This window comes from Agelaius tricolor, unplaced genomic scaffold (assembly GCF_023055355.1).
Source record: "Agelaius tricolor isolate 1412-34295 unplaced genomic scaffold, bAgeTri1.0.p SCAF_7, whole genome shotgun sequence".
NCBI lineage: Eukaryota > Metazoa > Chordata > Aves > Passeriformes > Icteridae > Agelaius > Agelaius tricolor.
Window position 1 is genome coordinate 7,954,745 of NW_027269267.1, and position 13,931 is coordinate 7,968,675.

Below are 13,931 nucleotides of genomic sequence, written 5' to 3' on the forward strand. Positions count from 1 at the left end.
CGCAGAGGAAAACAATCATGAAAAACACTTTCTTAAAGAGTTTGCTAACATGAGTGACTCACTACTATAATCAACCATCTACTAATCAACCTTGAAGAACAAAGTTAAATCCACTTTGATGGGCCATGCAAAATATAACACGTTATGCAGATGTCTCTTATTATTCATACATAGAAATAGTATGAACTGACAATAAGAGCAACACTTAGACAAAACCTCAAGAACATTTTTCACCTGCTGTGCCACATCTGTTTGGCAGGGAGTGTTATTTTCTTCACAGCAGCCTGTAGGGTGCTAGGTTTTGTATTTGGGACCAAAACAGCACTGGGAACACATCAGTGTTTTGTCTGTTGGTGAACAGTGCTATCACAGACTCAAGGCCTGTTTTTCTCTTTGATAACTCCTGTCAGAACTCAGACATAGGCAGGAGATACCATGAGGTGGAAGCAGGAAAGGCCACCTGGGATTTTGTCAGAGTCTGAAGAGATGCAATGAAGCAAGCCAAGGCTCACTTGGAATAAAACCTGGCTAAGGATGTCAAGGGTACCAACAAGGGCTTCTTCAAATACATCATAACCAAAATAAATAAATGGGAAGATGGGGTCCTGTTGCTGCCTCAGACTGAGGAGAAGGTCTAGAGGAAGGAAGTTTCCTTTGGCTGAGAAGACTGGGTGGAGACCACTTAATTAAACTTCATATCCACAGGTCCATGGGCCCTGATGGGATGCACCCACAAGTGCTGAGAGAACTGCTGGAATCATAGTGAGGCAGGAGAGGTGCCTGAGGGCTGGAAGAAAGCAAATGTCACCCCAGTCTTCACTAAGGGCAAGATGGAGGACCTAGGGAACTACTGGCCAGTCAGCCTCACTTCAAGCCCTGGAGAGGTGACAGAATAGTTCACTCTGGAGGCCACCTCTACCCACATGGAAGACAAGAAGGAGATCAGGAGAGGTCAGCATAGATTCACTAAAGGTAAATCATGTCTTACCACCCTGATTGCTCTCTATGATGAAACAACAACCTGGATGGATGAGGGGAGAGCAGAGGATGCTGTCTGCCTCGACTTCACACCGTCTCTCACAGCCTCTGCATTCACAAACTCAAGAAGCAAGGACAGGGTGAGTGGACAGTGAGGTGGACTGAGAAGTGCCTGAATGGCAGATCCCAGAGGTGGCTACTCAGTGGCACAGGGTCCAGTTGGAGGCCTGGCACCAGTGGTGGCCCCCAAGGTTCAATACTTGGCCCAGGACTGTTTTACTTATTCATCAATGACCTGGCTGAGGGCAGAAGCCTCCTCAGTGAGTTCTCTGGTGACACAAGGCTGGGAGGAGGGGCCAGGACCCCAGAGAGCCCTGCAGCCCTTGGGAAGGACCTCAAAAGGATGGAGAGATGGGCAGAGAACCTCCTGAAATCCAGCACGGGCAAATGCAGGGTCCTGCCCTGGGGAAGAACAACCCCAGGCACCAGGACAGGCTGGGACTGACCTGCTGGGAAGCTGCTCTGGGGAGAAGGACCTGGGGGTACTGGTGGACAATGAGCTGTCCCCGAGCCAGCACCGTGTCCCTGTGGCCAAGAGGGCCAATGGGATCCTGGGGTGCATTAGGAAGAGCAGTGCCAGCAGGTCAGGGAGGTGATGCTGCCCCTCTGCTCAGCCCTGTGAGCATCACCTGGAGTGCTGTGTCCAATTTGGGGCTCGTAGGTACAGGAGAGAGGTGGAGCTCCTGGAGCAGGTCCAGCAGAGAACGGCAAAGATGATGAAGGAACTGGAGCATCTCACTGAGGAAAGGCTGAGGGAGTTGGGCCTATTTAACCTGGAGATGGCTTAGAGGGGATCTCAATAATAGCAGAAAGGTGCCAGAGAATGGACCTCTGCCCCATGATGCCCAAGAATAGGACAAGAGGCAATGGGCAAAAACTGAAACACAGAAGTTCCACCTGAACATAAGGAAGAACTTAACAGTGAGGCTGACTAAGCCCTGGAATGGATTGCCCTGAGAAGTTGTGGGGTCTCCTTCTCTGGAGATATATTGTCTGGTCACAATCCCCAGTAAGGTGGTCCAGGGAACCCTGCTTGAGCAGGCAACCTGGATTAGATGGCCACTAGCTGTCCCTTTGAATCGTACCCATCCTGTGATTCTCACTTTGCCCCCAGCAGTCAGCAGGGCAAGAGGCTGGGAGGGGACACAGCCAGGAGAGCTGACCTGAAATGACCCAAAAGACACTCCATGCCACAGAGCGTCACACTTGGCAATAAAACAAAGGGGTTCTTTTCCCAAGGCAGCTGTTGCTTGGGGACTGGTTGGGCATCATCAGCTGGTAGTGAGTGATGGCACTTGCATCACTTGTTCCCCCTACCCCTTTCATTTATTAAACTGCATTTATCTCAGCCCAAACAGTTCCTCACTTTTTCCTTCCAATTCTCTTCCCCATCCCACTGAGGCAGAGGGAGTAAGACAGTGGAGACTTCCTTGGCAGTTCAGGGCCAGCCCACCACACATATCAAAGTACAACTCACTCTCAGGAAGGAGCAATCACTAAACCTTATGGTATTAAAAAAATACCATCTTCACACTGAAATAACAAAGCATGGTTCTTCTCTTAAATGGTTTTGGCTTTACATGATACTGCATCTTCTCCGGTATTTTTTCCCCAACAAAAAAGAGTCATTACACTGTATTACACTGTGATGCAATATATGAAAGCTTTTGCTTTTCTTCTGAAAGCAAGGAACATGAGAAGCTGTTCAGGAAGTCAAGTACAATGAACAGAGACCCGGATGCAGCTGCTCTGGAAGGGCTGATACCTGAGTAAGCTGCTTTATCCAGAAAGTGCTTTTGCAAAACTGAGCAGAAACCAAACTCACAGAGTGGTTTTACCAATCTGTGGCAGGTTTACAATGTGGTTCTGAGGAAGCTTCTGGTATTAATCCAAGAAGCCTTTTTATCCAAAACAGGTATGATTGAAGGAATTATGCCACTGCCTGAAAAGGAAGCATTTTTGCAATGCCATGCTCTCTAACCATATTTACTTTGCCAATACCACTGCCTTCATCCCTCGAAATATTGTTGTACTTCCAGACACGCACACAAAAACCTCTAACTTAACTAGAGATCTCCAGAAATATACAAATTCAAATAATTCAGGAACACTATTTCTAAAGAACAAAGTCCTTTATTTTCAGATGAATAGATTGTTAATACCATACCTGATTCTGCTGGAGGGGAGGCTGGGACTGTCCATCAGGAGCCTGGCCCTGGCTATCATTCCCTCCTACCGGAGAGCCACGAGTCGTGGCTGTCATACTCGACACAGGGCAGATCTTTGCAATTTTGTCTGCTTATGTAGTTGATGTGAGAGAAGAAATTATAGTCCACTTAGTAAAGTTGAAGTACCAGCATATGCTTGCCTTAAAAAGCTCCAACTCAAGAACATGCCATCTTGCAGAGACCATTGCATAATCTGAGGAGGAAAAAAAAAGACAACATCCTGTATTAACATATGTACAGAAACTCAATCCACACCTGGAAAAGAACATTACAGAAACAAATACACTGCTATAGAGAATCTTTTATTTTAGACTTATTATTTCTTCTTATTGAATACAACTGACAAAGTCACATTTGAAATATTTAACATTATTTTAATGTTCTAAGTAAAAATTACACTTACAATTGCCTTTATACCATTGAGACACTGACACACATTCCAAATGTGCGTCTGTTGTCTCTGTGTTCAGAGTAAATCTGTGCAGCTCTTTGCTCTGGCTCTTTTGTGCCTGAATTCCTACAGTAGATTCTCCATCTGAATTCATGTTGCTGCTCAAGGTCTATGTAGAAATGACTTGCTTAAGAGCCTAAAAAGCCCAATTTGTAATCTTTGCAGTACTCTCCTCCTGACAGTGTCTAACTGCAGATGCAGAGGGAGTTAAGAGACTGATTCTACCTCAGCTGAGACTAATAAAGACCCTGCAGCTGAATTCCTCTTAGCACATCAGTATTCACCCAGGGAATTTGACTTGTATTCCCTTTACCCAGCATGTGCCTATGAAAGCCTGAGTCCACTGGCCTTTCAGCCCCACTACAAAGCCCATCACATCCCCACCAAGTGGTTTAGCAGATTATATGTAGAAAATTGTGACATCAGATTGGTTGAACTTGTAATGCCATACCAACAGTTCCATATTCACTGTGTTTCAACTTCACTGTGTTATACACAGACAAAAAGAGCTGCATTAAGTTATAACACCAATTCCACTCGATACCACCAGGCATTGTATAACCACGGAAGCTGAAATGTAATTTCCCAGAGCAACTCAGACTTCCAAACACCCCATAAAACAAAAACAGTTCCCAGGAAGTTAAAAAGCCAAGTAAGTTGATACAAAGAGTTGTATGAGTTTCCAGGAAGATGCATTTGGCAGTGCTGAGTTCCTGATCCAATCACCAAAACCCCAAGTTAACAACTGGAGTGAAATTTCTGTGTAACACTATGCATATTCCTAAGTGTTTTATTATGATGTCTCATCTCAAGTTAAATTTCAATGCTGTTATCTTTCTCCAAGACACTTTAAAATCTTTTCTTATATTGTGTGAATTTGCAAGGCATATCATATACAATAAAAATTGACTGAATACACTCTAACTCCTCTGCCTAGTCTCTAGTATTAACAGCACCAACAAACTTAGAGATCTCTAATAATGTCATTAGAATAATGTTCACTTTTCAGTAAAATTGTACTGTTTCAAAACACTCAACTGTTATCCATCTCTAGCTTTCATAATTCATATTCATAAGGCTTAGTAAGCCTACTAAGTCCAGAACAAATGCATTAACAACTCAAAACTTTCTTTACGAAGAAACTGATTTTTGAAATGAATGTATTCGGTATTTAATCCGTGCTTTTTTAAAAGTGCCCTCCTGGGTATTTAATTGGTTTCTGCTGATGTCTATAAAGATCACTAAGTAGAAAGGACCAGCAAGAGTAAGTTTCCTGCCACACATTATATATACAAACACACACACACTGCAGTCTACTGCAGTTCAATGCAGTCACTTCTGCACTACCTGATGGAGGTTTGGAGGTACTCACATAAACCAGTGAAATCAAACTGCTGCCAACTGCACTTTTCCGCAGCCCTAAGCCAACCACCACCACAATAAACCTTCTTTAATCACCACCATTCTTCCTTAACAGGGCTGGGTCACAGAACAGCCACATAAAAAACTTGTGTTGGCACAAGGAGTGAGGTAGCAAAGAAGCAGGAAAATGGTAAAACAGCTCATTTCAGCAGCAATCCTGGCCCAGGCTGGCTTAAACTGCAGGCAGAAGTGTCCACCAGCAGCTGCAGTTCCAAAATAGCTGGTGCCAAGGGCAAGCTGCTTGATTTCATCTCTTCCCTGCTCTAATGCTTTGGGCTGAATTATCATGAAGTGAGCTGGTTCAGACTCCTAAAGGAAACAACAACAAAACCCCACCAAATGTACAAAGACTGATTATTTTTCAGTTTCTTTATAATTATCTGAAGTAGTGCACTGCAAGGCCAGAGAGTACTCACCCTAATGCCAGCCAGGGAACCAGGACAAACTGCAGCTCTCCTGCCAGACTGACTGACACTAGTGTGAACTTACCCTCAGATTTGCCTCTGTGCTTAGCTGAAGGATGTGGGCAAAGCATTTTTGTAAATTCCATTCTGCTCAAGAAAAGTAGCACAACTTAAGAAGATACAAGAAAGCTACGACTGAAATAACCAATTTACTCAAAATCTTACAAATTCATAGAATGAAATAAAATCTAAGAAAAATATTATGAATTTTGTAGATGCCAGTAAATACAAAACATTTACATGAAGGACTCATCTATTTTTTCTTCCTCTTATTTAGGGGTTATTTGCTTTAGAGTCTAATGATGATTCTCCATGCATATTACTTAAATTACATTCCCAGGAAAGCGTATTTCAGGGCTTACACAGTTTCACTTGTCTTAGTCATGTGCATTAGACAAGGCCAACTTCGTCAGTGAGTCCATCACTTCTTCCTCCAAGTTTATGTGATGTCCTCAAGACACACAATAGTAACTTCAAGTTATGCTGCAGCTAACTAAAAACATTCCATTTCCAATAAATCATCTGAGTGCTTCTTGTAGTTAGAGGCATGTTCTCAATTGCAGGGATATCCTTGTTCAGGTATTTTCCTTTTAATTACAGAATATACAAACATACTTTCAATGCAATTGAAATGCAATTATAATCCAATTCATGCAATTTAAACAGTATTAGAAGGCAGTGGTTCACCAGTCCTGTTTTCAGCCACTCATTCACCATTTCTGTTTCAGAGAAAACATCAAACTGCATGCCCACAGAGAACACACCACTGCTTTAACCTCTCTAGAACTAATAAAGCATGAAACTTTGAATTCTCATCATTTCTTTAATTCAGGCTATTCAATTCAATTTTTTAGAGTTGCAACGCATCAAGGCACAGTCTGGCTCAGCTCATGAATTGCCTTTATACCTATTTATAAAGAATTTGATAATTTATAAACAAATGTAAACTGATGCAGTGACATATATGTATATATAAGTGTACAGACAGCCCAATAGAACAATTCAGCTGAATTCTAATGAATACCCTGTTAGTTTTTATATACATCTCATTTCTACTATTTCTGACTTTGGATTCACCACACTATCCTAGAATCAACAGAATACACCGAGTTGGAAAGGGCCCCACAAGGATCATCCAGTCCAACTCCTGGCCCTGCACAGAACCATCCCCAGGAGTCACACCATGTGCCCAAGAATATTCACCAAATGTTTCTTGAGCTCTGCCAGGCTGGTGCTGTGACCCCTGCCCTGGGGAGCCTGTTCCATGCCCAGCCACCCTCTGGGGAAGAACCTTTTCCTAACATCCAACCTAAACCTCCCCTGACACAGCTTCAGGCCATTCCCTTGGCTCCTGTCACTGTCCCTGCAGAGCAGAGATCAGTGCCTGCCCCTCCTGCTCCCCTCACAAGGAAGCTGTGACTGCAGTGAGGTCTCCCCTCAGTCTCCTCCACGCTGAACAGACCAAGGGACCTCAGCTGCTCCTCACACAGCTTCCCCTCAAGGTCCCTCACTATCCTCATGGCCCTCCTTTGGATATTCTCTAAGAACTTCATGTCTTTCTTACATCATCATGCACCAGCTTAGGTGCACCAGCGAAGCCGCCACAGAGCAGGGGACAATGCCCTCCCTTGCCCAGCTGGTGATGCTGTGCCTGATGCCCCTCAGGTCACACTGTCCCTCCTGGCTGCCAGGGCACTGCTGACCCACCTTCAACTCTCCATGGACCAGGACTCCCAGGTCCCTTTCTGCAGCACCGCCTTCCAGCACCTCCTTGCCCAGTCTGCCCATACATCCAGGGTTGCCCTGTACCACAGGTACAAGTTACCACCTCTACCCAAAGCTCTGAATGGATGTTTTAACACAGGGTCAAGATGGAGACAGAACCCTGCTAAGTGACAAACTCACCCCTTACTGCTAATCTAGCACTTTATGAGGCTATGAAGACTGAGTCAAATGAATCCCACTGACTCTTGCTTTTGAAGCACACTGAGAAAATTCCTATTTGACATGTTTTTCCCATCTCCTTTTGTCACCCTGATCCACCACTAAATCACAAGTGAAAGTCAGTTTTTGCTCCACCTGACTCCCTGGAATTTCAGCAGCCCCAGAAAAAGACAACTATAGATTTCTTGACTCCCTATGGTCCCCATTCAGAAGGCATCACCCAGGAGCTCCACAAGAGCCCCTGCTGCCCACACAGAGGACACCAGGTGCAAGATTGTCCTCCAGGAGAGGCCTCTGCTTCCAGACTCAACCAGCCACTACAGCTGCACACCTGAACCTCACCTCAGCTTCCACAGGCTGCAGTCTTATGCCTACATGGCAGAATAGGTTAATTTTGGTTTGGGGAGAAATCAAGCTTTTCAAAAGCCAGGGGGAAAAAAATCAGATGTGGGTTCCTGGATAAGTAGCAGGCAAGAAGCAAACATGTACACAATACTCTGTTAAGGATAACACGAAGGATGACATCTTAGCACGCAATGATGAAGGAACAAATATATTTTTCTAATACAGTTGACTTCTAGAATGGCCTTCATTTGAGTTTCTCAGTCTCCTCTTCAAAAGTAACTGAAATACCCCACTACATACAGCCCTTATCCCTGAATTAGCTACTTAAAATACAGAGTCTCAGAAAAAAGCAAATGCAAGGTACCAGATGACAGAGGCAGACCTCAAAACACATTTTACTATTCATGAGCATTACCTAAGCCCTATCTAGGGGGACAGACCTATTTTTCCTGGTTATACACAAGTGAGGACATATGTCACAAAATCGACTTTGCCATGTGGTAACAATGAATGCCAGAGTAAGAGTTGCTTAACATGTAACAACAGAGCTTTCTAACAACCATACACCAATTTATTTACAGAATGATGTTCCCATGAAATGGGAGCTCACAGATGTGCTTCATTACAAGTGTGATGTGTACTGCAAAAAGGCTCAACAGCAGCAATATAAATTTGGGGTTGAAAGGTATCACTGATTTGTTTCATAGATGATTCTAGGAACTGCCTTCTTAAAACCTTAATAAGTACTGACTCATCACAAGGATTATGATGTGATTCTAGTTTAAAAATTCTAGACTTCTACCCTATGCCTTTATTTCAACCAGAACGACTTTTTAACTAGAAACACCTCCCCCAAATCTGTAACACTGACCTAATTCAGTAGTTACAACATATAGACACCCCCACACATTTTCCATTTTCTTTCCTCCCTGTGCCTTGTATCTTTCAGGAAGGAGGAAATTATTTACATAATCAGAATAGAGAACTGGAGGTCACAGCATTTCACTCATCAACACTGACATGCAGTGAAAGTGAAATGCATTCAATGATTAATACAAAACCTGTCATTAAGCTACTATTCAGAAGAGCAAGAAGTGTCTAACTTTCAACATTTAAAAAATACCTGATAAGCAGCAGTCAGAAAATGTTATCTCAAATAGCAAATATTACAAAAAAAAACCACTTTAAGCTCCTTCTCCTAAAGAAGTGAGTATATATGAGACATAGCAACTGCATCAGGTTCCAACATTAGTTCAAAGCAATAAATGTCTTAATGGTACAGTACAAGACAGAATTTGAGTAACTGTGATGGTTACAAACGAAACTGTTCTCACTGAAGACCAGGTTACTTCAAGTAACCTTTTTTGGTGATCATTCCACACAATACACCTGAAATTAAGTCATTTGGCAGCATAAGTTTCTGAAACATTGAGAACATCTATGTAAACATACAATTCTATTTGCCCTCAAATTCAGATAACAAAATAAAGGGGAACTGTCTGGAAACATACCTCAGTTTTCAGGATTCTTTTCTTTTTAATTTCAAAACTTGGTGTTGGGGCTAAGCTCAGCTAAGATACATCTACTTAACAGTATCCAACTTCACTTTGTTCAAGATGCATGCAGCACTCACATGAGTTTAAGCAAGCAGTAAGAGCACAGAAAGTGAACTTTTAAACTTGAAGCCCAAGAAATTCTAATTAAAACAAACTGTATTCAAGCCAAGGCTGACAACAGGATTTGGTTCTGCACATGAAGGCAACAAAGCCAATATACTCAAAATGTATTAACTTTTTTCACAGCATCACAGAATGGTTTGGGTTGGAAGGGACTGCAGTGATCATTCAGCTCCAACCCCCTGCCATGGACAGGACACCTTCCACTAGACCAGGCTGTTCCTTTGATCCAATCTGGCCTTCAATACTTTCAAGGATGGGGCATCCACAACTTCTCTGGGCAACTTGCACTACAGGAAATACTTTCTTCCTAACATCTATTCTAAACCTACTCTCAGTTTAAAGCCCTTCTCCCTGTCCTATCACTGCATGCCTGTCCTGTAAGCCCCTCTCCATACTAGGAGGGGCTCTAGGGTCTCCCCAGAGCCTTCTCCAGGCTGAACACTCCCAAGCATGTCAGTGTGACTTCAGAGGAGAGGTGCTTCCACGTGGAGTAACTTCCCAAAAGACTTAAATAAAAAAAGGAAACCCTTTACATCAAAGGACTGTCTTGCTTCAAAGCAGTAATTGCTGAAGGCCAGGCACTGAAAGGGAACTGGAGAGCAGCAGCAAGTGTCTTTCTCCAAAAGACATTCACCTGCCAATACTTCCTGGGACATGAAACAGTCAGAGAGTGCACCTCTGCTTACTTATAGCACATGATGCTTTTTCACAAATAATGTATTGCAAGGACAGACCTTCAGATCACACACTTCATTCTGGCTACCAGATGGAAAAAACAGTTTCAGCTCCTATTCTGAAGAAGTGATTTGCTCATGTGACAGTAAACAGAGACAAATCCAAATATACAGCAGCCAGTCAATGCCTTAGACAAAAACCCACCAAATGTTAAGACAATTACCTGATTCCCCTCAGGGAGATGTGGCCCTGCTGTCATGGTTTGCCATAGGTGCACATCCCAGGCTGCTGCCACAGACAAAGGGATGAGCAAGACTGGGCCTCATCCTGTACAACCACCCTGCACTCTCAGGAGCTTTCACTGGGAGTCACACTGGTTCAACTGGTACCAAGATACATCCTCAAGGATATTCAGTGTATCTCAGTAACAGAAGGAAGAGGGACAGAAATGTTCAGCCCCTAAAATTCTATTATTTAAACTACTGGTCTAAATATTTCCCAGCAATGAAGAAATTACATTCTGATAAGTAGCTAAATAATATGGGGTTTTATGATGGGAGATGAAAATTGTAGTTATAACAGTAAAAGAACCCAGACTTTTCAAGAACAGAATCCAGTAAATATAAAAAGCACTGGAAAATGCACACACTGGAACATAAGAAAAGCAAACTTACTAAGTGACTTCTATCTTGTAAATGCAAAAATCTATCTTAAAATGCTTAAATTGTTTGAACCATGACTTTCACTTACTATAAATCCCTTTTCTTGAATTCCCAATGAACATGCAAAGAAGTGGGTAAGACTTCCTTTTACCTTTTATTAATAGAACAAGCTACAGCAGGAAATACCTTCAAAACTAAAACAACAAAAATATCAAAGAACTTCAGAATATAATTTGTTCCAGTCAGACCCAATTCGCACTGTTATGTTATATTTTTTCCCAATTATGCTACAGTTTATTTATGCACAAAGCTGTCTTTCTGCAACCCAAAAAACGTGTTCTTGGCAATAGAGCCAATCAGGACTGAGCTGATGCTTCAGGTCCAAGTGCAAACCCAGTCCTTTTCAGGCAGCCATAGAACAGTTCAGGCAAGGACAAGGAATACATCAGCAGTTGGTAATCTATCATCTGTGGAGTAATTGTTATTGCATTGTTACATCTGTCACTACTTCAAGAAAATAGCATGTCTAAAGTTTGCACTGAAGACTGATTAAATGCTCTTGGTCCCTTACTTCTGATTGTTAAACCCACAGTTTGGTCCTGGATTCAAAAATGGATGTGACAGCTACACCTCTGCAAGCCATGGAGCAAAATTCATCATCAAAGTTCAATCACACTTGAGCAAAAACAGTCCCAGAGTTCTGGGAATTCATCTGGCATCCTCCCTTTTCACTTGCACAAAGAACACTTTTACTGAATATGTTACTCTTTATCATTTGTGCTTCCAGACTTATGTTTAGAGATGGTTTCTCTGTATGTACATTATTCTTAATTGAAAGTGTATCTATATATAGGTGGTAGTGGTATCAGCTGCTTTTCTTAGCTCAGTGTGCTAATTCAAGCAGTCAGGTGTTTTCTTGCAGCACAAGCTAAAAGACCTGCAAAACACACATTTAGATGGATTGGTTCTGTTCTTGAACTCCACAGCTTAAAAACTCCTAGCTCAAAATAATGCCTTATTGTATTTATAATTTGGGGCTTCAGAACCAAGGAGGAGATGCCATGTCTTGTGGAGGAAATGCTGTAAACTCTTCTCAAAAGGTGGACCAAAAGGTAGGTTCTTCTGCTCTTCCTGATTTTGTCTGTGTGCCTGATTGGCAGTTCTGATATTTTTGAAAGGAAAGTGTCAGTTAAAAGTACACTTTGTGTAGTTCTTGTCTGCTGATTTCTCAGTTCTTTTTCTTCTTTGATAAGCCCAGAAGTCAAAGAGAATAGAAACAGCAATCTTAAAAGGACATCTTTATTCCCTAACTGCAAGGGAGTAGATAAATAGTTGCAAACCCCAGAACAGCCAGGCTACCTTGGCAATGGATGGTCTCTCATGTTCTGTAATGGGCTCAGATATTTGATTCATCCCACTGCAGTGTCATCTCACTGGGGCAGCAAACTGATGTGGAGGGAGAACTTCCTGGCTACTTATTTTTTTTCCAGATGTAAAAGGCTGTAATTCACAAGTTTCTTATCAGTTGTGTAACCAAAATTATATGTTTCTATTAAAAAACAGAGCTAAGACTCATTCTTGCTACAAACATACAATTGGTGTATGTTTGTATGTGTATTTATGTATGTGTAACAATTGCTCGCAGGCAGTTGCTTTTGTAAAATAACTGTGCTTTCTGTCATGTTCACCAATACATACAAAGTTTTCTGTATGTGCTTTTTTAGGTAAATGACCTGACACTTGGCTGTTAGTGCACATTCTATTGTGCCAGTCTTACCAGATAACTCATGTTACTCTGTGATGGGCTCTAGTAATTTTATAGTTTTATCTACGTAATTGGTAATATATTAACAGTATGAAATTGCAAATTGCTAGGTAAAGGGTTTGGCTAGGAATGTGTTCCTGTTTGTTAAAATCTTGTTAATAATTCTGGTTTCACTCAGTAAAGGTTTATTTTTTTTAAACTCTATTTTTTTCCCTGTAAATTTAATCAGACTGTGTTACAATGCAGTGCAGAAATTCAGGTAGTCTCTAAAATCTTTTGATTCTCCTCCTCTACTCTGCTCTGGTGAGACCCCACTTGGGAGTGCTGTGTACAGTTCTGGTGTCCCCAATACAAGGACATGGAACTGCTGGAGCAAGTCCAGAGGAGGCCACAAAGTTGGTAAAAGCAGTGGAGCATCTCCCTAACAGAGACAGGCTGAGAAAGCTGGGCTGGCCAGCCTGGAGAGGAGAAGATTGAGTGGAGACATCACAGCAACTGCCCAATATCTGAAGGGGGTCTACAGGGAAACTGGAGAGCAACTCTTCATCAGGAGTGGCAGTGACAGGAAAAGGAGCAGTGGGCACAAACTGAAAGAAGGGAAATTTAGGTTAAATATTAGGAAGAAATTTTTAAGTTTGAGGATGGTGAGACACTGGAATACACTGCCCATGGAGGCTGTGGATGCCCAACCCTGGCAATGCTCAAGGCCTTCTCCTTTCATCATCAAATGCCTGGACCTTTAACTTGCTAAAAATATTGGGGTTTGTATCAAATATTGTGAGGGTAGTGGTGAAGCCACTGATAGTACTTCAGCTCTGCAATCTATGCAGGAAGGTTTTGCTGTTATTTTAGGTTGCATTAGATTCTAGAATGTCTCTCTAAGCCAGGTCCTACAGTTAAGCAGAGCAGAACATGGGTCCTGTAAATTCCAAAAGACATCCACAGAACATCTCACTTCTTTTTATGAGTGAGGCACAAGCCCTTCATAATTGTTAAGAACTTTTGTACCCTAGCTCTAGTAGAGGATAAACAGAAGATAAGCTCTGAAACTTCCTTGGATGTTGTTTCCTTCTTTTGCTGCAGGGCTCACAAAGAAAGCTCAGGGTTTTTTTAAAACACAATTTCGTAGGCAGGATTGATGAAGCTAAAATAATGAGGTATCTACTTCCTCCTTCCATCCTAGGAATATTTAAGAATAGAATTCTTTTGTTCATCTGCATGGGACCTCCAATGATCATCTAGTCCAACTGCCTCAGGA

The 13,931-nt window shown here is 42.3% G+C and overlaps 1 protein-coding gene across 5 annotated transcripts in view; it reads right to left on the reverse strand.

Annotated features, from left to right (window-relative positions):
* Positions 1-13,931, reverse strand: part of USP9X (ubiquitin specific peptidase 9 X-linked) — a 96,296-nt gene that overhangs the window by 69,082 nt on the left and 13,283 nt on the right. For all 5 annotated transcript variants that reach the window (XR_011679680.1, XM_071430291.1, XM_071430290.1 and 2 more), the window contains exon 2: positions 3,206-3,459. Coding sequence is in view for 4 of the 5 variants with exons in the window: in XM_071430291.1 (XP_071286392.1) it covers positions 3,206-3,301 (96 nt within the window). In the remaining variant the exon portion in view is untranslated. The remainder of the gene's footprint in view (positions 1-3,205; positions 3,460-13,931) is intronic.